The 24,511-nt window shown below is 49.3% G+C and overlaps 3 protein-coding genes across 4 annotated transcripts; 2 read left to right on the forward strand and 1 right to left on the reverse strand.

Annotated features, from left to right (window-relative positions):
• The first annotated feature begins 666 nt into the window (after positions 1-666).
• Positions 667-6,303, forward strand: RASL12 (RAS like family 12). Of its 2 annotated transcripts, none has more exons than XM_062601757.1 (6): positions 667-1,266; positions 2,051-2,167; positions 2,287-2,343; positions 3,359-3,432; positions 3,524-3,714; positions 4,908-6,303. In XM_062601757.1, the coding sequence occupies exons 2-6, from the start codon at positions 2,059-2,061 to the stop codon at positions 5,290-5,292; spliced, it is 816 nt and encodes a 271-aa protein (XP_062457741.1). In that variant the 5' UTR covers positions 667-1,266; positions 2,051-2,058; the 3' UTR covers positions 5,293-6,303. The 2 variants fall into 2 exon arrangements, with proteins under 2 accessions (XP_062457741.1, XP_062457740.1); XM_062601756.1 differs by lacking the exon at positions 667-1,266 and adding an exon at positions 1,614-1,822.
• On the reverse strand, positions 6,246-12,773 carry SLC51B (SLC51 subunit beta). The gene is made up of 5 exons (XM_062601758.1): positions 12,445-12,773; positions 8,940-9,039; positions 8,565-8,705; positions 7,658-7,748; positions 6,246-6,894 (listed from the first exon to the last, which is right to left on the reverse strand). The coding sequence occupies exons 2-5, from the start codon at positions 9,004-9,006 to the stop codon at positions 6,675-6,677; spliced, it is 519 nt and encodes a 172-aa protein (XP_062457742.1). The 5' UTR covers positions 9,007-9,039; positions 12,445-12,773; the 3' UTR covers positions 6,246-6,674.
• A 4,271-nt stretch (positions 12,774-17,044) lies between these two features.
• Positions 17,045-22,598, forward strand: MTFMT (mitochondrial methionyl-tRNA formyltransferase). The gene is made up of 9 exons (XM_062601709.1): positions 17,045-17,199; positions 17,625-17,837; positions 18,247-18,369; positions 19,191-19,293; positions 19,858-19,933; positions 20,494-20,585; positions 21,134-21,215; positions 21,745-21,827; positions 22,131-22,598. Exons 1-9 carry the CDS (start codon positions 17,075-17,077, stop codon positions 22,329-22,331), a joined length of 1,098 nt encoding a protein of 365 aa, XP_062457693.1. The 5' UTR covers positions 17,045-17,074; the 3' UTR covers positions 22,332-22,598.
• Positions 22,599-24,511: the final 1,913 nt, after the last annotated feature.

Raw genomic sequence — 24,511 nt, forward strand, 5'->3', positions numbered from 1 at the left:
GGAGAAGAGAAGGCTCCTTAAGGGGGGACCTTAGAGCAGCTCCAGTGCCTAAAGGGGCTGCAGGAAACCTGGAGAGGGGCTTTGAACAAGGGCCTGTAGGGACAGGACAAGGGAAATGGCTTTAACCTGCCAGAGGGGACACTGAGATGAGCTCTTAGGCAGAAGCTCTTCCCTGTGAGGGTGCTGAGGCGCTGGCACAGGGTGCCCAGAGAAGCTGTGGCTGCCCCATCCCTGGCAGTGTTCAAGGGCAGGTTGGACACAGGGGCTGGGAGCAAGCTGCTCTAGTGGAAGGGGTCCCTGCCCATGGCAGGGGTTGGAAATGGATGGGCTTTAAGGTCCCTTCCAACCCAAACCATTCCATGATTCTATGAGTTTATGGTGAGGAAAATGAAACACACAAAATCCTCCTCACCAAACCCAGTCCGGCTGCAGGCAGAGCCAACCCCTGCGACTCACACGGCCCTTGACAGTGAATAGAAGTGTTATTTGTGGCTCATCACTCATTTATGTGCTATTCACAGCTTTCCCTGGCTGGAAACCCCAATTCCACCCCTGCCATGGGATGCTGAGGAGAGCCAGCAGCAGGGCTCACCCGGGGGGCTGCTCCCCAATCCCCCCATCACCACCTCTAGCCAGTGCATCATTTCAGCCCTGCTGAAGGTTTATTCTTTCCTCCCTGCTCAGCCCCTCATTCCAGCAGCCGGGAGCTCCTGGAGCACTGTGTGGTATCAAAGCCTTTGCCCCGTGTCTGGCTCCAGCAGGTTCCCCAAATACCTCAGTTTAGGGGAGAAGGTGAGAGCTTTGCACTTGTGTTACCATCACTGATCCTTAATGGTACCCAGCTTAAAGTACCACATTTAGCTCCGCTTGCCTTTAAGCATCCTTGACCTGTCCAAAGGGAGTTTAGGGCTCCCCAGAGGGGCTCTGCTTCCCACAGGGGAATGATCCCCATGGTCCTCATCCCGGGCCTTGCAGGGACTTCCATGCTCCCAGACTATTTTGGGAGGGTTTAAAAATATCCTGCCTGCATTAACGGGCAATAATCCCAATGGAGCAGCAGCCCCGCATGGCCACGGAGCCGCCTTTACCCCCCGGCCATGGACACAGCCCCTCTTGGGGCCGGCGTGGGGGCCGTATCCTGCATCCCGGCTGCTGAGTCCCATCCCAAATGGCTGTGATCACCATGACAACGCTGACTTCAGCCTCCACCACCTACTCAGGCTCGGAGCCCACTGGGTGCTGGCTGATGGCTCGGTGCGGGCAGCGGTGAGTGCTCCCCGTGCTCCCCTTTTCCCCTCGGGATTGCACCTTTTGGGTGGAAAAAGGGTTTCCCCCCGCCGCTGCCAGCAGCAGGAGGTGCACCCAAGGAGCCACGCGTGCGGTGGGCAGGGTGGATGCACGGGCAGCATCGCTCCCGTGTGCTGCTCTGCCTGCGGGAGGTGTCGTGAGTGCACCGGGCTCAGCCGGGGAGGTGGGACCGGGCTCTGGCTCGCTGGGGACATGGAAGGTGCTGGGACGCGGTGAAGCGGAGGGGCACAGGAGGGCGGTGGGGCCGTGCGGGCGGTGAGGCGGGCACTGGCTGGAGCCACGATGGGAGCGGGGTCCGTGCCGGGAGCCCGGGGGCCCGTCCTCGGGTGCCGGGCAGCAGCGCGTCCATGGGCGCCGGCGCGGAGCATTCCTTACAAGGAGCTTGGCTGGAGCCCGAGCCGAGGGAGCCGCGCTCGCCTCCTCCCGCCTCATTCATCCGCTCCGGGCGCACGGGGGCTGCTGCTCCCCAGGGCCCCCCCAGAGCCCCGCGGCTCCTCCGGAGCAGGGCTTTAAGGTGGGAGCCCGCGTTTCTCTTCTCTCGCTGGGGTGCGAAGGGCGGGCAGAGGGCTGCGGGGTCCCTCGCTTTGCTGGGGGGGAGGTGGGGTGCTGCCGCCGGCCGCTGCGCCTGCAGGATGCGCATGGAGGAGAGGGGATCCCCCCCTCCCCGGTCCCCACTGGAAGGTCCCCACCGGGATGGCAGCGGGTGCCCCACGTCCCCCCCCCCCGCATGTCTCTCCCATAGGACTGAGGATGTCCTCGGCGTTCGGCAAACCCCGAGCCGGCGGCGAGCGGCCGCCCCAGAGCCCCCTCGGCGAGTGCAACGTGGCCATCCTGGGGTGCCGCGGGGCGGGCAAGTCAGGTGAGGCGGGCGCCCCGAGGCCACGGGGATGGGCGGGCATCAGGGTGGTGTTGGGGTGCCGGTGCCATGGGGTGGGGGACGACGACACCGGCCTCACCCGCCTCTTTCACCTCCTGCAGCTCTGACCGTGAAGTTTCTAACCAAGAGGTTCATAAGCGAATATGATCCGAACCTGGGTAAGATGCTTCCTCCACGGGTGTTGCCCCTCCATGAGCTCCTATGGAGCATCCTTCCCATTCCCTGTGTTTCCCACGAGTGTGGCATTGAAGGAGAAAAAAAAAGCAGCACCCAAAGTTACATGAAAAACAACAGAAGGGCTGGATGTGACCCAAACCCACCTGTACAAACAACGTCCATCACCCCTAAGACCGGCAGCAGTCCCTGGGGAGCCTCCTGCTCACTCCTGGGGTGCCAGGCGGGAAGGGCTGGGACAAGGGGGCTGCAGAGTGGGTGGCCCCAGGGGCTGCGCTCTGCAATGAGCAGTCCTGGGCTTTATTTTCCACTCGTTTCAGAAATTAATCCCTATTTTCCTAGGCCGGACTCCAGGGCGTGGGGAAGAACCAGGAATGATTTATCTGGGACATTAGGGAGATATGGAGCTTGTCCAGGAACCGACTCCAGCTCCTCCTAAGTCAGTGACTCTTAGGAAAGAAAGACAAATCCTTTCCTCCTCGGACCTGTTTTAGGAATGTGGTTTCATCTTCCCACGTCAAAACCTTTCCAAAACGCATCCGTTAGGACCAGCCGGGAGAAGGCATCTTTCTCCCAGGAAAATGGCTCAGGGGCTCTGCCTGTGCTCCTTCCAAAGGAAAGGGGAGCTGCTTTTTCCTGATTTATTGGGCAACAGCCCCAGTGTCGAGCTCCGGACTCACTTTATCTTGCCATGTCCTGGCATTTAGATAAGGGCTGAGCCCTGGGTGCAGTGATGGCTGCGACAGGCTCCTTCCCTCCCTCCTTATCCCATGGGAGCCCACACTTGCAGCGTACAGGGAGAAATAACTGTTCCTAGGCAGGCTTCCCAGCAGCATCACCACCAGTCCCCCAGAGTAACGCTGTCTTAGGAAGGAGTAAGGTGGGAGGTGTCAGATGCTGAGATTTTTTCCCTGGTGTCCCAAGCATCCAGGGCTTTGCTTGGCTTTGGGGCAGACCGGATACCCCGGTGCATCCTCACAACCACCCTTCTCCTTGCAGAGGACACCTACACCTCGGAGGAGCTGGTGGACCAGCAGCCTGTGCTGCTGAAGGTGATGGACACGGCTGACGAGGTGAGACCCCGGGGCAGTGCTCGTGCCAGGTGCCTGCTGTGACCCGGCTGGATGCGGCTGGACCATGGCTCAGACATGACTCTGCCTCCAGGATGGCCCCGGGAATTGCGAGCGCTACCTGTGCTGGGCCAGCGCCTTCCTTGTGGTGTACAGCATCGATGACAGGAAGAGCTTCGAGGGCTGCCAGCGCTACCTGGAGGTCCTGGCCCTGCACGCGAAGGGCTGCCAGAGCCGCTGTCCTGTGCTCCTGCTGGGCAACAAGCTGGACATGGAGGAGTACAGGTACTGGGCATGGGGCAAGGCTGTCTTTTCCTGGTGGGAAGAGCTCACAGATTCGCCCCCCATCCCTCCAGCTGGGATGCAATATCCAAATCTGATTTCTATTGTGGGTATTTCCACCCCCACTGGTACATGCCCATCCTCCCACACCTCTGAGGCTCCTGCCCGGGGGATGATGTATTTATCTTGAGCCTGCTGGTATTTTTGGGGGGATATTTTTTGGCTCCGTGGTTGGGCAGAGTCACCGTCCCCAGGCAGGGCTTCAGCCTGCTCCAGCTCCTCGCTCCCCTCTGGATGTGCCCTTTCCCTGGAGCCCTTCCTCACCCGTCCTGCTGCCAGCACTGCACGTCCCCAGTGTGTTTTCCTGGCCTTTTGTGCTGTTCTGGGGCTGTGCTTAATGCTGGTCCCACGGATCCTTGAGTCACGCACGCTGCTGACCCACCCTGTGCTCCCAGCATGGAGGCTTCCCTGTCCCCACAGCACAGGCTGTTTCCTCCCTGCTTCCCAGTGCCATCGCATCCCTGGCATGCATCCCTGGCGTGGGAGGTTGCATGATTCCCCAGGGACCTTTGAGAAAGGCAAAACAATCATAGAACCATAGAACCATAGAATAGTTAGGGTTGGAAAGGACCTTAAGATCATGTAGTTCCAACCCCCCTGCCATGGGCAGGGACACCTCACACTAAACCATATCAAACAAGGCTCTGTCCAACCTGGTCTTGAACACTGCCAGGGATGGAGCATTCACAACCTCCCTGGGCAACCCATTCCAGTGCCTCACCACCCTAACAGGAAAGAATTTCCTTCTTATATCCAACCTAAACTTCCCCTGTTTAAGTTTTAACCCGTTACCCCTTGTCCTGTCACTACAGTCCCTGATGAAGAGTCCCTCTCCAGCATCCCTATAGGCCCCCTTCAGATACTGGAAGGCTGCTATGAGGTCTCCACGCAGCCTTCTCTTCTCCAGGCTGAACAGCCCCAACTTCCTCAGCCTGTCTTCATACAGGAGGTGCTCCAGTCCCTGATCATCCTCGTGGCGAAAACAATGTGGGACTCATGTTCCCTGCTTGTCCCAGGAGCTGAGCCTGGTGCTCACCATGAGGCAGGGTCCATTGCTCCCCACCTGCACCCCTCACTCCCCTTTCGGCTGGTTGCATCCCCTGGGGATGCTGCAGCCATGCCCTCGCTCTCGCCAGGCAGGTGCCCGCAGCCGAAGGGCTGTCCCTGGCGCGCCGGTTCGGGTGCCTATACTACGAGGTGTCGGCGTGCCAGGACTTCGCGGGGGTGCAGCGCGTGTTCCACGAGGCCGTGCGTGAGGTGCGGCGCCAGGCGCAGTGGAACCTGCCCGTGCGGCCGCTCTTCATCACCAAGGAGCGGCCGTGCCTGCCCGTGGCCACGCCGGTGGCGCTGCCCGCCCGGCACGGCCTGGCCAGCTGCACCTTCAACACCCTCTCCACCGTCAACTACAAGGAGATCCCCTCGGTGGCACAGGCCAAGCTGGTCACTGTCAAGTCGTCGCGGGCGCAGAGCAAGAGGAAGGCTCCCACGCTCACCCTGCTGAAGGGGTTCAAGATATTTTAGGAGGCGTCCCTGCTGCACAGGGGATGGGGAGAGACTCTGTTCTCCTGGCTCTGGATGGACCAAGACTATCCGTGATGGACTGACGGGCTGCTGGTGCGCAGGGCAAAGCCTGTGGTGGTGATCCAGTGAGCAGATGGGGTGCTGAGAGCCTGAAATCAGTCTTGGCATCACCCTGCCTGGCCCTGCCCCTGCCCTGGCTCCTGACCCCTCTGGCTGGGCGCTGCCGCAGTGTGTGCATCCTGTCCTGCCAAGAGCACCAGGGACCAGCCTGGCTTTCCGGGTGGATCCAGGCAGTTCCCGGAGCAGCCAGAGCTATGGGCACCACTGGGATGGTGAGGGCTGTCCCCAGGGACCCCCAGCCAGCTCAGAGCACAGCAATGGGAGCCCAGAAGCAGGAATCAATCATTAACGAAGCATAGGGGCACCCACCTTGCTCCTCTCATGGATGCCCTCACCAAGCAATAAGAGGAATTTTGGGGTATTTTAATCCAAGGTGCAGATACTGTTTAAGCCAACTAAAGGCCTCAGGTGTCCCAAAACCAATTCCTATGCATCAAAAAAGTCATACCAAAATAGCTGGGTTTTAATCCACTCTTTACACCATGGCGTTCCTTTTACAAGGCTTTGCAAGGAGAGATGCTTCACTGAAGAGGACGCGCTCCAAAAGCCTTTGTTTAAAAGACTGATGTGTTTAAAGTATGTCTTAAATTATTTCATGGCTTCTACGTGTGCCCAGTGAAGGGCACGAAGTGAATCCCAAACCAGACCACGCTCTGCCTGTGCCCGAGCCAGGACCAAGGGCTGTGTGCTCAGCTTCATTTGCTGTGTCAGGTTAAACGTTCCGCTTCTCCCTGGAGCTGCAGTTACTCTGCAGAGTAACACATCACATGTATATTTGTACATATAGCATATGTATATATATATGACCTTACTGATAGGCATTCAATATGGGATTTCAATCAACCACTTTGGAAAGTATTTTAATAAAGATTATTTCTGAAAAGAACAGAAGTGCCTCCGTGTCCGTGTGGCGTTTTCCTGATGGGACAGGACAGTGTGTTCCCTGGCTGACGGTGTATTCCCACACCTCCGGCCCTTTGTCCCGGCTCAGCTCCAGCCTGGGTGCAACAGGGGATGAAGGCAGTGTGCAGTAGAGAAGGCTGGAGGCACTGAGAGCAGCAGGTAAAGACCAGCCAGCGGGGACCTGAACCGGGGAGGCCCAGGTTTGCAAGTCCAGAGCCACTTGTGGGGTGCAGCTCTGCTGCTGCTTTTTATTCTTGTTTGTTTCTGCAGGCTAAACTGTGGTTTTAAACTCCCATCACTATGAATCAAGACATTCTGATACGTTCCTTAGGGCCTGAATGGTTGGACTAAAGCTGCTGTTACAGAGTGTCTTCAGACTTCTCTGTGTACAGAGACGTGACGGTCCCATCCTTCCACTGCACCACAACTTCTCCTGATCTCTGATCCTGGGGCACTGGATCCTCCTTCCGCAGCTCAGTCGGGCTGCATTCCTCCACAGGGACCAGGGCTTGCTTGGCTTCCAGCTCCGCCTGCTGAGCTGTCTGCCCTGCTGTGCTGCACATGTGGCTCTTCCTTTTCCTGCAGGGAAGGGATAGAAAGGAACCATGGAGTGAAGCAACAAGCCCAGCAGACATCTGAGGTAAATATCTACCTGCAGAGATGGTTCCATCAAGCTCTTCACACCTTGGCTTTGGGAACACAGCAGCTGCTTGTGGGAAAACCAGCTGCACTGTGTTAAGAGGTCTGTGGTGTTTGAGTTGTGGGTTTACACTTGGAGAACACACAGCACACCACGGTGAGGCAGCAACAGCCAGTAAACCATCATTGAACAAGCGTGGCAGACTTGGGACATCAGTTCTTTGTCTCTCATTGGAAATGGAAGCTGACTCAGAGGTAAGTTCTCTTGCTGTAGAAAACAGCGAGTTGCTCCTCAGCTGCGGGACTGTTGCACAGCAGTACAGCCCAGGGGTACATTATGGGAATGCAGATGGCAAGGCTGGAGAGTCCTGCTCCAGAGCCCGTCAAATGGGGAGCACCTCACACCATGCATTTAATGTTCCTTCCTTCCCTCCCAGCAGCCTGGCTGGGCTGGGCAGAGCTGTCACAGGCACTTTACTGCTGAGGATCCGTGGCCTGGAGAAGGGGCTCATTCCAAGCAACACACAAGGAGAACAGGGAGTCAGGCAAGGTTTTACAACGAAGCTCTGTTCAAAGGGAGTTTGTCTTTGCTCTTCTCCCCATCACTCAGGGCTTGTCCTGCCCTGCTCTGCCAATCCCTGTCTGCTGGGGGGGTTCAGCACTCCACCACACACCAAAAGACACCCAAATTTTCCTGTCTCACCTGTTCCGTGTAACATTAAGGGCCAGAAGGACAAGACCCAAAATCATGGCCACAAAGGAAAGTGCAAGGACGGAGTAATTCCATGTTGATGCTGGGGAAAAGCAGAGAGGCAGCGTTAGCATGCACAGAGGAGTGTGACCTACGGAGCCCAGCCAGGCCTTTTCCAAGGATAGCCAAGCTCAGAGGGCCATGGCTTGGCTGCAGGATGAGGGCAGAGAAGCCTGTGTCAAACTCAGTACCCAGAACAGAGCACCCGGGTCACGTTGTTGGGGACAACCTCAGGCAACTCTCCCTCCCTGGGTTTACACAACTGCTTTGTGCCACTCACAGCCCGCACCTCCAGCTCTGTAGCTCTCATGCTGGCCACATCTGCCACACATGGCTTCAGCCATATCCCAGGCTGGGAGCTAGGCTGGAAGCTGCAGTGGACCACCAAGAGCACTGCTAGAAGGGCCCCTCTGCTCTGCAGGTTTTCTCACCGCTACACACCTGGGTGGCTAGATTTTGCCTTTGAGCATAGGCTGGGGTGTTCAGCCCTGATGGCAGCAGATGCCCTGCCCTTGATTTTTGTGGCTTTGAAGTTGATCCTCATGGCACTGACCTGCTCATATCAACCTGCTCCCTCTACCCTGCCAAAATCACTGGTCATCCCAGACCTTTGCCCTCTTAGCAAGCTGTACCTGGAAAGAGGCTGAACCTCACTCTGGGAGGAGACACTATCTCAGCAAAGCCTCATACCTGTCTTTACCCATGCTTCTTCTGGAGGTGAGACTGAGGGTTTATATACCTGGGGTAAATCATATCCTCAGGTAATTCCCTTTGGCATCTCCATTAGGAGAAGGGTTAACAGCCAAGGACTGTCTGTCTCTATTTCAACTCTCAACTCAGGAATGTCAATGGGACTTACAGTCTTCTGTGCGGAAGAACCAGAGCAGCTCCTCCAGCTCCTCTTGGCCTATACCGAGCACAAGGGTTACATCTGCTGTGTGATCATACACGCCTGTGCTGGCAAGGGCTGTGGGGACATCCATGTCCTGCTCTGCATTGGCTGTAGAGGAAAAGAGCAGAAAGATGCAATGGCTGTATGCTGCAGTACTTCAGGCTGGAAATGGCCTTCCCTTGGCTCCCAGGGCTGCCCAGTGCATCTCTCCAAGCAGGCAGAACACAGCCAGGAGGGCACAACCTTATCTCATGCACTGAGAAGTGGAGAAAGTTCTGCATTACAGTTCAGCATGTGTGCCCTGCTTCACCCACACCATTATCCACCAAGGTAAGACTCTACCTTGCAGCAGGAAAAATGGGATTATCCAGAAAAGCTTCATATTTGTATGTGTGCTGGGGTGGATCATGCCTTCACCAGTGTTTCTTCAGTGAGCAGATCTCTGGAAAAGAAAAAGGGATGAGAGGTGAGGGGTAAGGTAACCTCTGCTAGCTCCCACCATACAGTGCCACTGGTTTTATTAGTGGGAGCCCTGAAAGTTACACAGATTATTACTCAGAGGTACTGCAGACAGCAGGCCAGTGTGTTTCTCCTCTAACGTCTACAACAGATGAAAGGAGACTAAATCACAAGTAGAGATGATCTTTTAAATGACTGTGCTCATGCTGATTCCCCTCTTTGCTCCAGCTCTGTATTCAGACCTGATGTACCCCTGCAGCTGTGGCATCTGCTTTCTCCTGTGAATGTGAGTCTGAGCTGCCAGGACAGGGTGCAGACATCCTGGGAGCCCCTGAGGTGACAGCAGAGTGGGTCTGCTGCCTGTGGTTTGGCCCCTTGCCTAGCTGACACTGCGCAGATGTGAGCTCAGCTGCTGTAAGCCAGCCCCTCCCCAACTAACCTCCCTTTTCTCTCCTTGCTTCCCTGCCACAATCCTTAGAGAATACACTTCATGGACAGTGACTACCTGCTGCCAATCCAGGGATGGCAAAATAAGGGTGTGGAGAGGAGGAATTGGTGGGCTCAGCTCCAAGAGGAGGAAAAGCCAGCATGCCATTGAGGCAAAGGTATCTCACATCCCTCAGAGAAGCAGAAAGCTCCTCCCTGACCTTTAGTCCCTCATTTGTCAGTGGCATCAATCTAGCTTTTATGGCAGCTTGCCCAACTTCAGCTTCCTTTGGAGGGACCTGACCTGAGCAGAGGGTTCTCCTCTGTGCACTGTTAGTCTGAGATGGTTGGCTGACTCTCCCCAGTGCTCCACCACCGCTCACTGGCCTCACCTGAACCATCACCCACACACAGGTGAATGACACTACAACACACGTGTCCCCCTCAGACGTGCTGGCCTCACAGACCATTAATTACTATATGAAGACTGAGACTTTTACAACTGATACTCTCAACTTTTACCTGCCTTCATAGCATGGCACTGTCTGAAACTCTTCCTTGCAAATCACTCCCAAGCATGTTCCACTGTGCCAGGCGTGTCAACAACACTGCTGCTGACTCCTCAGGGAGGCGTTTGTCCTGTCGGTTATAGACCTAATGATTGCTACTATTTCCCCCCCCCCCCTTCCAGTGTCTTCACAATTCAAAGTTCACATTTTATAGCCAAACAGGCATGCAGGCTTGCTCCCTGCTGCCAGAAAACCACCTGTGAGCAATTTGAGGACTCTCAAATACATGGTCCACTTTGTATTTCAAAAAACACAGGTAAAGCTGCTCCCTGCAGTTAGCTGTGCCAGTTACCTTGCTGTCCAAGTAACCTTTAGCTTATTCACTCCTTTCAGTCCTCAGAAAAGAGGAAATAAAGTTATGGTGCCAATGAAATCAAGTTACAAGTCTACTACACCCTAATAAGAAGGTGCCACTCGAATGTGCTAAATCTTGCTGTGCAAAGCTCCTGTCTAACCATTTGCTCCAACAGGAATATTTGACATGCATGTTGCTGATTTTCTCCTAAGGTGTTTCATAACTTGCGGGCCACCTCCTGGTGTCTACACTAAAGCTGGCACGCACAGCAGGGATGCTACACAGCTGCTAGAGGTACTTCTCTACTTCATAAAGTAGTGACCGACAGATCTCCACAGAATGGAGCTTCTCAGGTACAACATAGTAGCAGAACGGATATTTGTTGTGTCTTAACAGGAAATTTAGGTAAAAGACTTTAAGGGACACCCCCCCCGTTATTTTAAAGATCTTAAACATCTGCATAAAAATGACCAAATTAGTTTGGAAGTTTCATTCATCAAAGCTATAAAGCAAAGTGTTCTTAGGCCAATGTATCTACCCCAGTGGAGAGCCTGAGCAGGATCCAGAATTCTGCCTGCACCTCCAGGTTCCCCAGTACGGAAAGAGCAAGTCCCAACAGATTTTAGATCTTTCAGCCTGAAATAGAGTTTTTTAAGGCCATCCCCTCCAGCTTCCACCACACAGTGGCTCTGCCCCACTGCCCACATTCTGGTGCGGGAGACCACTGCTCCACCAAACAAGCTGAGAGACTGTGGGTGATGTCTTCTCCATTGCTTCCCTGCCCACACATCAGCAGTCACTCTGGCTGCTGTTGGACAGGGATGAGCACCTAGATCCAGCTCTTTGACAACTCTAAGCTGCAGACTTTGGTCTTCTAGATCTCTGAAGACACCTAAGACCCTTCTGAGGTTGCTTCCCAGCTTGGGTACATCACAGGAAGCACAAATGAGAGAAAACTCGTACATTTTATGCCTTTATGGAAGGAAGTAGATAGAATTAAGACCCAGCACCTCTCAAAGAAACACTTTTCCTGTGTTGAGTTTATATTTACACCTGAGCAATTTTGTAATTTCTTTCTTTTTGCACATGGGATTTTCACATCAAAAGCCACAGAATCTGCGTGCTCTGTGTACTTCAGGAACAGAGTCACTCGCAAACACCAGCTGTTCAAAACCAGGATCTGTGGACTTTGGTGGCATCCAACAGAATCTCAAGAAAATACATTAAAATAGCAAGTGGCTGCTTTTTGCTCTACATATTGATCCCAGCACTTAAATCGTGCTCTAAAGGCTGGCATAACACACGTCACCAGTTGCACGTGGATTCCTTCCAGCCAGAGCACATTACATGGTGCTGTGAAACTACCATGTGCATTGTATATTGGTTTTTATCAGGTCTAATACTCATGGTTCTTACCAAGCCAGATGTTGTCCTCACTCTACAAATGAGAAGTCTTGGGATACTTATTATATTGATATGAGTAAAGATGGAGGAAAAATGTCTCCTGTTAAGATGACAATGTGCCTCTGGACTCCCTACTCAATACTCACTACGCAATAAGGGACAATGCACTTACAACACCCCAGTCCTTGTAAAATAGTCTCCTCTTCTCATCCAGACTCTTTTTCTGGAGGCTATCTTATCTTATACTGATTGTGTTAAAATGCATCAGTTATTCCAAAGTCATTATAAAAGTGGGATGACCTGCCTTTGGGATTCATAAAGGATATACAATGGCACACCATGGAGATACAAATGGATGGGTTGGTTTATAAAGGCATATTCAGAACTGAGTTTAATTAAAGAACACAAGAGAAATGTTTAATATTTAAAATACCAGAGCAAGAAGGCAATCTGCACTAACTTTTAACCTTTGTAAAGTCAAAAGTTAAAGAGCAAACCTGAGTTATAGGAAATATTTTCATCTGACTGCTTTCCAGGCTGCTTCTCACTTGCCATTCAGTCTCTCTTTAAACAAGTTATACAGCCTTTGCTTAAAATGTGCACAGATTTCTAACTGAAATAAAGAAGCCTTTCTTTACAGATAGCTGTAAATTAACCCAGCAGCAGGAATGTCCGTTCATCTCTGCTAACTCACCAGAAACACGCTGTTCCAGCAGAGAGGAAGCTACATTTCTTCTTTAAGCCCTGCTGTCTGAAGATGTCTCCTCCAAGCAGTCTTTAGTGCCTCACCACGGTGACAAGGTTGCCTTTCCTCCTACTCTTGGTACACTACGAGCTGTGATTCATTCTGCTCCTGAGTCATGTCTGAAGGCCAGTCCAACAGGTGAGGTTCACTCCAGCCCCTGGAAAAAAAACACACCTCTTTAGTGGGTCCATTTACATGAGGTGAATGACCTTTCCCAAAGAATGAACCATAGGAACTTCCAGCTTATTTGCTCAAGCTATTGGCCTAATCAGTATTAAGAGAGCATGCGGAGTAGAATGACACTCAGTAATAAGTTACCCTGTGGTTAAAATAAATGATAACGTTCACTCTGCCTGGCTCTGTCCTCGTTGCGGAAAGGAAGCATGTCCTGATAAAGCCCTTTTTTGTCTTTTAGTGAATGGTCATTCTAAGGCTCTCAGAGCCATCTCACAAGAGTGACTGACTTTGCAAGCAAAGCACCCACTGGACATTCTGCCATCCCTGTTTTGCAGGTACTGGAAACAGCTGGCTAAGTCAACAGCCTGCTGAAAGGCTTTACAGTGTCACAAGGCTTTTTGAGCCAGCCACACTGGGGAAGGAGGACTCCTCCTCCCTGAACTATTTGATCCATGGCTGGAGCTGCATACTGCAGAGCAAGCTAGGTATCTCTCAGTGACAGGCTCGGAGCACACAGCTAGCACTGGTTAGCTAAGGCTAATCAGAGATGGGCACAGTATCCTTATGTTTGTCAAGTTCTTGGTATTTTACAGCTTGAAATAAAGCATCTTTGGCACCGAAGCCATGTTCCAGGGTGATTAATCCTTTGAATCCCATCTCACATCTAATTCAGAGCTTCCTCTGGCTGCTCCTGTGAAATTTCACTCAGCAGACACACACACTCCCCAGAGAGAGATGTTTTACTGTTCAGTGTCAGCCTGGCAGCGATGGGATGGGAGCTAACACCCAGAAATGCATCCTTCAGGAAACAAGAGCTCCTCTCTGCTGGGGGAGGCAGGTCAAGGCAGGACATCACACCATGCTGTAACTCGGGCTGTCCTTCCTCCTCAAGTTGGATCATTTAAAAAGTGCCATCACTTCAGGGAATGCTTCTCTAAGTGTCCTTGTGACTAAGTGCCAGGGATGGGGTACAGTGACGGTCTCACAAGCTACAAACCCAAACCCTCTGGCTCACTGCCTCTGAGAAGGGTGTAAAGAAAATGCCTGGCCCCTGTAGTGCACTCTCTGAGTAAAGGGATGGAGATGCTACACTTGGTGAAGAGGTGACTGTAAGAGGAGGGTGACTGCAAAGCCCCCAGAGGTCCCTTTTCAATCCCAATTTCCTACATGGTTTGACTTATGTATCTATATTTAAAAAAGAAAAATGGGAAGTTTCTCCAGCTGCTGTGTGGAAGCTGGACATGTATGTAACTGTATGGGTTGCATAGAGTTGATGTAACCCACACTGCCCTAAACTGAAGCCTCTGAAACCAAGTGGAGAAACCTAACCAGAGGTGACAGAGTGCTTGCAGCCCCTGGGACATCAGGCACCTTCCAGCTCCGCAGTGCCTTTTTGGGTCCTGTCCTGCCTTTGGGCTGTTTGCAGAAGAGGGGTCCGTGTGGGAAACCACTAAATAAACCCAGTTTCCCACTGACTACAGTTGTGCCTTGCACCCAGTAATGCTTTCCTTCTCCAGAGGAGCACAAACACACTCAGGACAATCTCTTCAGTAAGGCTGTGAGTGTTTTATTTCGTTATTTCCCCTGACAACTCTGGCACTCTTTCATGGGAGAGATCTTTTTACTTCTTGGAGACGCTTTCAGTGTCTTTGGCTAGGAAGCAAAGTGGAGATAGGACGTTGATTGGTGTTCCACTTCCTCCTTGGATTTGCCTTCACTACACTTAGGAAGCACGTCTCTGACCTTGGCATTTTAGTTTTGCTTATCTCTTTTGATCCCTTCTGTGTCTTTGACCTGAAATGCCTGGTTACAGAATAACTAAACATGAGGGTTGTGGGGATTTTTTTTGTCTCCATGTACAAAAGCAGAGTTCAAACGCAGCAGGGAAGCAAGATTTGTGAGCTTTATGTTTTTCTTTTGTGAATCAGATTGTTGCTTTCATTCTGCTGAAAAAAATTACACTGAAATAAAGCTTCAGGCAAAAATTCATGTGTCCAAGGCACAATACTAAATAATAGCTGTCATCTGTTTGAACAGTCACATCAGAGCATTGATTACTTGGGAGCAAATATACTGGAGTGAATTTAAGTCCACTTCATACATGCAACATTAATTATTTCATGTGTAAGTTTGGCAAAAACTCAGCACAGAGTTTCAGTATTTCCAGGAGCTTTAATCCTGCCAGAACTGGGAATCCTTCTCCAGGGCTTCAGTCCCCTGGTGAGCAGCAGAAGCTCCACACCTGGTGTCCATGTGCCACTGACACATTCAATGCCTCCCAGGCCAGGATCTGATACCTGGAAATTGCCAGTGAGCAGCAGCTGGATGCCGGGTTCAAATTCCCCGCTTTTGGATGGCATTTGGGCCATACAAACATGCATGATACATCCCTGGCCTTTCTGATGTGCTGGTTCCACCCAAGACCTCAGCGAGCTGGTATCCACCAGCACCACACAGGACATCTCCTTCCAATTCAACCAGCAACTGCGCTGTCTGCTTTGGGAAACCACGGGTATTTTGCAGCATCTGAGATATCTCACCTCAATGAGATACTAGGTTCTCACCATACAAAGGACAAGGAACTGCTGGAACAAGTCCAGAGAAGGGCCATGAGGATGATCAGGGGACTGGAGCACCTCCTGTATGAAGACAGGCTGAGAAAGTTGGGGCTGTTCAGCCTGGAGAAGAGAAGGCTGCGTGGAGACCTCATAGCAGCTTCCAGTATCTGAAGGGGGCCTATAGGGATGCTGGGGAGGGACTCTTCATTAGGGACTGTGGTGACAGGACAAGGGGTAACGGGTTAAAACTTAAACAGGGGAAGTTTAGATTGGATCTAAGGAGGAAATTCTTTCCTGTGAGGGTGGTGAGGCACTGGAATGGGTTGCCCAGGGAGGTTGTGAATGCTCCATCCCTGGCAGTGTTCAAGACCAGGTTGGACAGAGCCTTGTTTGAAACGGTTTAGTGTGAGGTGTCCCTGCCCATGGCAGGGGGGTTGGAACTGGATGATCTTAAGGTCCTTTCCAACCCTAACTATTCCATGGTTCTATGAAATCACACACTGTGTGCAACGCTGCTTTCTCTTTCGGGGCCTGATGCCCGTAAGTGCCTGTAAGCACTCGGTGATTGTGCAATGACTAATTATTCCTTGTTTACCAGCTCCATAGTATCTGTGATAAGACACTCATCTCTGCTTCCGCACATGAACTGTGCTGGTTGCTTCAGCCTCTTCTCAAGCAGAAGCCATTCCTTCATCCTTGCTACCCGCTTGTTTATATTTGACTATACCCTTTCATCTATGCACCTCAAGATGTGCTGTCTGGAACTTAGCGGTGTCCTGTACATGATGAAAGTGAGGATTTCCATGGCATTCTGCATGTAATAGAGAATGAAGTTTTCTGGACCAACTGATTTTTACATCCTGATACTGGGTTAGGAAATACCCCAGGTTTTGCTAGCGTACCCTCTGCTTCTCAGGGTGCAGAACAGGCACCTCATTTAGGATATCCTGACTCATTTTTTGTTCCCTGTAACAGCACTTTCTCATTTCTCCTTTCTTTCTACCACTGGAAGCAGAGGCACCTTCTGTATCTGAGAGAAGAAATCCCTAATGATGAGCAAAACACATGCAAAAGGGAATGAATGGCACAGTGCTGCTGAACAGGGCAAGAGCTCCCTTTCCTGAGATCTACCCTCCTGTATCAGTCTGACTTCAATTGCCATCCAGTTTCCAAGTAATTTCCATGTTTTCCCTGAAACTGTTCCCAGATTTCTCACATTCCATGTTTTACAAATTCCCACTGTCAAAGGCCATAGGATACAGGGAGATTTAAATGCATAGGGCATTCGTGCATGGAATTTACACGAAATGGAGAGCGACACAACCCATCTTCCCATGGGTGGGAAGAATGTTCTTAGAGTGATAAAATACTTCTATACTTATGGGAGAAGGCAGTTCTTTTAAGTGGTTATTCTGAGTTTACAAGAAAACATTCTTGAAGTTACAATCACTGTTAAAACAAAGCCGTCCAGAGGAGGACACACAAACGAGCTTGAGCGGGAGCCAGCGGAGGCTCAGTGCCTGCGGTGTCAACACCCCCGCCTGCCCTTATCTCCGCGCTGAGGCGGAGCGGCCAATTCTCGGTCAGCAGGGACAAGGCTGCGGGTCCACCGCGGCGGGGAACGCTCTCCCGGGCAGCGCTGACGCTGTGGAGAGGCAGAAGCCAGGGCTGGAAACCCAATTCGGGCTGCGAGACCGGTTTAAGCGCTGCCTCCTCCCTAGCACCGCCCCGCACCAAGATGGCGCCGCCGCCTCAGCCCGAGGGGAGGCGGTTCCGTCCCGCCCCGCCCCGAGGCGGGCTCCGCGCTCTTGCTGGCGGCATCGCCGTGCGCCGGAAGCGCCGCCATGCGGGGCCGGCTGCTGCGGGCCTGGCGGCAGGGGGTGAAGGCGGCGCTGCCGCCATGGCGGGTGCTGTTCTTCGGCACAGACCGCTTCGCCGTCACCGCGCTGCGGGCCCTGCAGGAGGCCAGGTACTGTGCGGGCGGCCCGGGGCTGAGGGCTGGGGCTCGTGAGGGAGGGCTGGGCACCGAGGGTTGGGAGGTAAGGGGTGCTGGGGTGGTTCAGGGGCTGTCGCGGGATGAGCCGGGGTCGGCGTGAGGCAGGGATCGGGGTTTGGGCAGCGGTTGGTAGGGGAGAGGAAAGGATGGGGCCTTAGGCTGGGACAGGGGCGTTGGCGTCGTGAGTGGGTTGATGGAGAGGGATCACAAGGGGGGCAGGGGGACGTGGATTGGGGTTTGGATTGAAAGGAGGAAACCACTGGTGGTGAGGGGTATGGGGCCAGTGAAGGGGGTAGGAGGAGGTCCTGGGGAGGCCACAGCGAGGGGTGGAGGTGACCCAGCGTTTGCCTCTCCCTTGCTCTGCCTGCATGAGCCCTTCAGGGCCTTGTCCTCCCCAGGGAGCCCAGCGAGGACTCGCTCGTGTCCAGGCTGGAGGTGGTGACCCTGCCCTCGCGCCTGCCCGGGGACCTGCCTGTGAGGAGCTGTGCCCGGGAGCTCCAGCTGCCTGTGCATGAGTGGCCTCACACCGGCCCTGCGGGGCAGTTTGATGTGGGTGTGGTGGCATCATTTGGGCGTCTTCTGAGCGAGGAGCTTATTCTGCAGTTCCCATAGTACGTGAGCTGACAGGACAGCTGTTGCTGCTCCGTTCGTTAGGTTTTGAGCCAGCACCTGTGATTCGTAGCAGATGAGGTCAGCTTCTTACCTGGGTTCATCTGCTTAGCTTGAGCCCTGCTTCTGTCGTTGTCAGGTTCACTGTTCTTTAACATGTTGATGGAGGCCTATGCAAATGTTCGGTGTAATATGTTTACTTTTATTCCTTTCATCTCTCTTTATGCATTCACTAAGAAACTGAAGGTTATGTAGTGTGAGTTTTCCTTTAAGTGTATATTTAAACCAGTATCACTTCAAAAGGTCTGAGCAGATAATTCTTCAAGCATTTTCAGTGTAATAAATGTCCCACACCCATTTACATGTGCTTCAGGTACTGTTCCTATTCTAACTGAAAACATTTTAATTCAGTGGCGTGCTGAATGTCCATCCCAGCTGCCTCCCTCGATGGCGTGGTCCTGCACCCATAATCCACACAGTGCTTCATGGTGATAAAGTGACTGGGGTGACAATTATGGAAATAAGACCAAAAAGGTAGGTTATATGTGCTTCCCAAAAGCTTCTGTGGTTTCTCAGGACTTCAAACCATCACCACTTGAATCACCATTTAAATCATTCTGTAGTCACTTTTTTTCTTATGTGTGTGTTTAATATTAGAAGTTGAAACACTTAAACTTTCATCTGACCATGTGAGACTTGACGTAGATACAGTATTTCAGTGAGTGTGTAATTTGCACTCCAGACTCTAGGCCTGTTCTCTAATTTCTAGCGTTGTTACAGGCAGCAGAGTGAAAGCAGTCAGTCACACAGCCAGATGGATAGGCTTGGTATGATGTGATGGGAAAGATCTGGTTTCCAGAGCTCAGAGTCACCTGTAACATTCTGTAAGTGAAACAGAGGACAAGCAGTTCCCTGTTTTGGGATGAGAGATTACATGGTTTAGTTTCAGCACAGAGTCTGGCTTAAAAGGCTTGTGAAAACACATTATCACAGTTAACTTTTCTTTCTTAGATGCTTGTCTCATAACAGATCTCAGGAAAGCTTGAAACTAGTTTCTTCTGAATACTTCAGGTTGTTTCTTCTGAGATGTTCTGCTTCTGAACTGTAAATCGTGTGTTCATATCAAGCTCAGCCTGCTGAGGTGAATCTTGTTTGCCAAGATATATCTGATGCTCTTTTCCCTGGGTTGTTTTGTGAACTAAACATTGTTTGATATTGTGTGACAAACAAAGCTTTAGGGGAGGGAAAAGAAAGGGTACTTAGTAACTGAGTTAACATATTGAACATAGAGTTTTGAACTGCTGGTGGAGTTACAGCTTCTTCTCCAGTAAGCTTGTATGGTTTTTGCCTTACAGGTTTGATGTAGGTCCAATTATTAAGCAAGAAGAGTTTGCTGTTCCTCCCCGATGTACTGCAAAGGAGCTGGAAGTGCTATTATCAAAGATGGGTGCAAACATGGTAAAGTCATGCAAGCTCAAGCTAGTGTCAGTTCTCATTAGCGCCTTGCTTTTAACATGTGTAAAAGTCATTCTTCTTAATCTTGCTCTGAGTTGACTGCAGCTGTTAAGAGGAGAGTGATCTGAAACTTGGTGTTTGTGAGCACTTTGCCTTGCTGAGGGAAAAGCTGCATGGTGTGTGATACACTGTCAGTGTTCATCCTGTGCCTTGCTGGTATGCCTCTGTTCTGTGAAGAACTCAATGACTTTGTATGGAAATGGTGCAGTTTTGTCTTTCATTTAAGTGAATATCTGCTTTTTTTGTCTCAGTAGTCCCGGATTTTGTCCTCTTCTGATTTAATATCGGAGAGGAGAACAGCCATAAAATAATGCTCGGGGTGGGGGGGTAATTGTGATTCAGTGGGAAGGATGCCTTTAGTGTGTTTCTGTGTATGATACAAGCCTTCTAAATAAACCGATCCAGTTGTCTGAAAGCTCACATGAAAGTTCACTGATGAAAAAGTACTATTAATAAGTATACTGTTTTCAACTTTGCTAATGCTCTGTACAAAATCTGATTTTACAGCTGATATCAGTTCTGAGAAACCTGCCTGAAAGTTTGAAAAATAAAAAAGAACAACCAGAAGAAGGTGTAACATTTGGTAGGTACAAATCATATTTAATGCAACTTGTTCATTTTGTCTTTTATCAGCTGGAAGACTTAAGTTTCTTCCTCTGGTGCTGGGTTATATTTTGTTCAGATACCTTTCTCAATATTGTCTCTCCATTGCCTTCTCTGGCTTAAACAAATTGTACAGAGGGCAAAAAGCTTGAGATTTCTTCTTCAGACTTCCTGCATTAATGTTTTATTCCAGTTGTCCATTACAATATCAAAATCCTGAGTGGTGTTACAAAACCTGAGTTTATTCTTGGTGGTTGTAACACAGACAGAAGTGTTCAGCTGTGCTTCTAAATGTATGTTACCAGTTTGCATTACAATGGATAAATAAGAGGACAACTGAGAATAAAGTATAAATAATCAAAAGGAGAGTTTTAGGGAATCTTTTCTCCAGTTTTTGTTTAAGGTACCTATGGCTAGAGGTAAATTTACCATTGGTCAGGGTGAAGTTGGGCTTAAAACAGGATAAAATGGTACAGCTATTTGTTTGCAAAAAGATGCAAAACAAAATATGAAGTCTTCTGTTATTTTTTTTCTCTCTAGCTCCTAAAATATCTATAGCTAAGAGCTGTGTAAGATGGGAAGAGCAAACGGCTGCACAAGTAATTCAACTGTATCGTGCAATAGGAAGTATGGTAAGACAGTAGAATTTTTTTAACCCTCTTCTGTCATCTAGCATGTGTGAGTTTGGTGTGGGTATTTTAACTAATGACTAAGCTCAAGTTCAGTTATTTTAGCCTCTTAAACCCATCATATGTCCTAAAATCCCAGCATAGTTTAGCATTAGAAGTAGAATTAGTGTAGAGGAGAATTTTCATAGACTTGATTCCAAGTGTGAAATCAGCCCAGAGTTTTGTATTGACTCCTTAGCTCTGAGATTTCTACTGATGCATTTGAGAGGGTTCCAGAAGGCTATCATGACATCTTTGCATGACAGTAAACAGTGCAAACAGCCTGGGTAAACAATTGTAGTAGCTAGTTGCATTACTAATTACTGCATATGCTAATGATTTGCTTGTCATTGAGATGAGGGAGAACAAGGAGAACTGGGTATAATAAGGAAAGTCTCTTATCTGGACATAGACCTAAATTTTTCCCCTAGTGTCACAGGTAATTAAAAGACTAGACAGTTGCCTGGACGTCATGAAAGCATTCTCAGTGTGTCATCTGCTTCTCTTTCCAGTTTCCTTTGCAGACACTGTGGAAGGGAACTGCAGTTAAACTTCTGGATTTTGTGGAAGTGGATGACATCCCTGGTTTTGCTGGTATTTAGTTTGAAGTTAATTTAAGTTACGTTTTCCTGTCTTCTCGAACATTGACTTGGAGATCATATGCAGTTGTACTAAACAATAGCTTTGAGTACTGCTTTCTGAAACTCCAGTAGGGCAAAGTCAGACTTATGTATGCTCAGAGGGCAGTAAGTTTCTGTGCCCAAAGATGAGCATAAAATGGATTTTAAGGACATTCCTGCTTTGTGATGTTGAGTAAGCAGCAGGTATAGCCTTGTGAATCCCGAGATTTGGAGGATTTTAATCCTCTAATTAGTTAGGAGAGCCTCTTCTAACACCATTGTCTGGGGATCTCTCACAAGGACTGTTTCTGGATCAGATAGGGAGCAGTGCCAGAATGACTGTTCTGGTTCTCCCCTGCTCATTTGGATATAATTTGCTCAAAAATATTTTTGAGCAAAGCAGTGACTCAAGATGGTTATTGTGCTTCAAAGAGACAAAAGTGTGTCAAACTTTTTTGTACTTGGTGCTAAAAAAATGCAGGCCAATCTTGCTTTGCTTTTAGATCAAACATTAAATGACTGTGGAGCTGTTCCTGGTTCACTCCTATACCATAAAGCATCCCAAACGCTGATAGCTCGTTGCAAGGTAGGTTCTTCCCATTTGTTTTATATTCACTGCCCTTAGGACGAAGTTTTTAGTATTTGTGTGTTACACAATTTTTGCCTTAATTGTCCGTTATTACTCACTGAGCTAGTTCAGATTACCATGAGTTATCTTATTTGGTGTCTTGAGGAACTTCTAATTTCCACTAACAGGCAAGAATTTGACTTGCAATATAAATTTGATGCCATTAAATACAATGTATGCTGCAAATCAGCCTAGTGAGAGCTAAAGAGAATTTAAAACCATGGAAGAAGCTTGCTGCCATTTGTTTGTTTTTACTTTTAGGAAGGCTGGGTTGGAATCAAAGCAGTCGTATTAAAGAAGAAGCTTACAGCAGTTGACTTCTACAATGGATATATGCACTCTTGGTTCCAGCAGAAGTCAAGAGCAGTTCATCAGGAATGCAGATTTCAAACACTCAAACTTAGCAGGACAAAAAAGACTCTGAAAGAGAGGGAAATGTTGTCACAGAATATTAAACAATAGATGTATTTTAAAATGTGGGAGATGATGTCTGTAAGTTAATAGTAATATAAAATATTTCAGTGCCTACCTATAATGTTCAGCTTAGTTGAATTTTTAAGTTTTCCTCCCACAGTGTTTGATCTTGCTGTCGTCTGCATTTTTTCATTGTGGGCTCTTGAAGATACTTATTTCTGTTTCCTCCATAAAGAGAATCTCCGTGAGTGTTGAAGGTAGTACGTAAATCCCTGTTTCCGCTGTTGAGCAATAAATTTATTTTTATACAAGGTTTTCAGTTTCTCTTTAAGGGCTTTCTTCAGGTGTAAATTGTGCACAGTTACTTCAATCTGGCAATACTGAAATCCTGTGCTGCTCTGGAATTCAATTCAGTGCTTAACGAGACTCTTAGATTATCTAGTTTAATTTTTTTTTGCCTTGGTATCCTTGCATTGAGATGAATAACTTAAGCCTTAATTGGGAACATCTAGGGAATTTTTTACTGTCCGTGATAGTTCTCTTGTTTTAATCTTTTTCATTCTGTTTCTAAAAACTTATAATTCACCTTCTCAGTAGATCATTTTCTTTGGTATATTTAGCTTTTCTGATTGATCACTTACGTTTCCTACTTAATTGTATCATTTGCCATCTCTTCCTTCTCCTCTTTTTCATATCCTAGAAAGTACATCCCAGTTAATATTTGTGTGCCATCCATCCATGAAAATTTATGTTCTACTGTCATACTTTGATAGGAGAGGTGTTTACCTGAAGAGAAGTTGTTAATCTGATCCAAGCTTTTCCTCGACCTGCCTTTGATTAATGGCATGTATAAGAAGGAGCATTTCATGTGGAGAATCCCTGAACTGATGACTCTTAGGAGTAATGTAGCACTGTGAGGATAACAGCAGAACAAAGACTGGCCATGTCCCAGGAGCTGCTTTAGTGTTGTCTGCTCGCTTATTCTTGCTTTTTCTGAATACTACCAGAGTAAAAGCTTTTTTTGCAGCTGTTCAGACTTGGGAGCATCCAGCTCTGGGACCCCAGACATAAGAAGGATCTGGAGCTGAGTGAGTCCAGCGGAGGCCATGGAGATGGTGCGAGGGCTGGAGCAGCTCTGCTCTGGAGACAGGCTTGAGAGAGCTGGGCTGGTCCAGCCTGGAGAGGAAAAGGCTCCTTAAGGGGAGACGTTAGAGCAGCTCCAGTGCCTAAAGGTGCTACAGGAAACCTGGAGAGGGGCTTTTGAGAGGGGCCTGTAGGGACAGGACAAGGGGAATGGCTTTAACCTAGCCATGTTGAACTGAAAGCTCAAGTCAGGTGTTGAATTCATGGGAACTTGATGTGCTGGAGTGTGACTCACTGGATGGAAGCAAGCAAAAGCTCCATAAAAATGTGCTTTATTACATGGATTAAAATGTTTCTGAAGAAGCATCTGTGAAAGCAGGTGCTGCAGTATTTTTTTTAATTGCCATTTGTCCAACAATTAATCTGCCTCTGACAGGTCTTCCAGAACACGCAGTACTCCAAGAAATCCAAGCTTATAAATCAGAGTCAAAACATGGAAACAACAGCAAGGTGGAAGTTGGGGTCCTGTGCAGAATTCCATTAGTCTCTGCACACTCAAGGATGGAGCTTGTGCATCCAGAAGTTATAAACCTGGCAAGTTAGTTTCCAAGCAAATGATGTATTTTTGTGGTTTGCTCCCAGCTACCGCTTGCATATAAAAGGTGTGAAGTCATTTTGCCTTTACTCTGTTCAGATGAAAGGTTAGTTATCACCTTATGCCAATGGAAGGGATGGTGGGTGGGTGGGTTTTGTGTGTGTATGATGGATTTGGGGGTTTTCTGGGTTCTGTACACCACTGGCTCAGCTGTATGGCTGCTTGCCTTGTGTTTTACCCACTGAAGCTTCTGGGAATTTTTCACCAGTTATTTTTAAAGAGTACTCGTAGGCATCACTGGGATTCAAATATTCAGTGTTTGCAGAGGGTAAGAACATTTTCTGTACACTCTCTTCCCCATAGACAGTGAGGTTTTTGACACTAATCAGCTGCATGGTAGGGGTCTGTCCTTGGGCATAGGTTGTATCAGAAGTTGAATTAGCAGAAAAATGAGTATACAAAAAAACACACACCACAATTTATATATATATATATTTATATATATATAATATAGAAAATTTAAGCACAAATGATTAAGAATTTTGGACTT

This window comes from Pezoporus occidentalis, unplaced genomic scaffold (assembly GCF_034315485.1).
Source record: "Pezoporus occidentalis ecotype Australia unplaced genomic scaffold, CSIRO_AGI_Poc_V1 ctg72, whole genome shotgun sequence".
Taxonomy (NCBI): domain Eukaryota; kingdom Metazoa; phylum Chordata; class Aves; order Psittaciformes; family Psittacidae; genus Pezoporus; species Pezoporus occidentalis.

What these genes read in the sequence shown, in the direction of transcription:
- RASL12 (XM_062601757.1), top strand. Translation starts at nt 2,059, where the DNA reads ATGTCCTCGGCGTTCGGCAAACCCCGAGCCGGCGGCGAGCGGCCGCCC. An exon ending in CCGCGGGGCGGGCAAGTCAG is followed by an intron (nt 2,168 to 2,286) that starts GTGAGGCGGGCG and finishes CACCTCCTGCAG; the next exon opens with CTCTGACCGTGAAGTTTCTA. An exon ending in CTGGACATGGAGGAGTACAG is followed by an intron (nt 3,715 to 4,907) that starts GTACTGGGCATG and finishes CGCTCTCGCCAG; the next exon opens with GCAGGTGCCCGCAGCCGAAG.
- SLC51B (XM_062601758.1), bottom strand. Translation starts at nt 9,006, where the DNA reads ATGATCCACCCCAGCACACATACAAATATGAAGCTTTTCTGGATAATC. An exon ending in GTTCTTCCGCACAGAAGACT is followed by an intron (nt 7,749 to 8,564) that starts GTAAGTCCCATT and finishes GCTTTTCCCCAG; the next exon opens with CATCAACATGGAATTACTCC. An exon ending in CTTAATGTTACACGGAACAG is followed by an intron (nt 6,895 to 7,657) that starts GTGAGACAGGAA and finishes CCTTCCCTGCAG; the next exon opens with GAAAAGGAAGAGCCACATGT.
- MTFMT (XM_062601709.1), top strand. Translation starts at nt 17,075, where the DNA reads ATGCGGGGCCGGCTGCTGCGGGCCTGGCGGCAGGGGGTGAAGGCGGCG. An exon ending in ATCGTGCAATAGGAAGTATG is followed by an intron (nt 20,586 to 21,133) that starts GTAAGACAGTAG and finishes TTCTCTTTCCAG; the next exon opens with TTTCCTTTGCAGACACTGTG. An exon ending in TGACATCCCTGGTTTTGCTG is followed by an intron (nt 21,216 to 21,744) that starts GTATTTAGTTTG and finishes CTTTGCTTTTAG; the next exon opens with ATCAAACATTAAATGACTGT.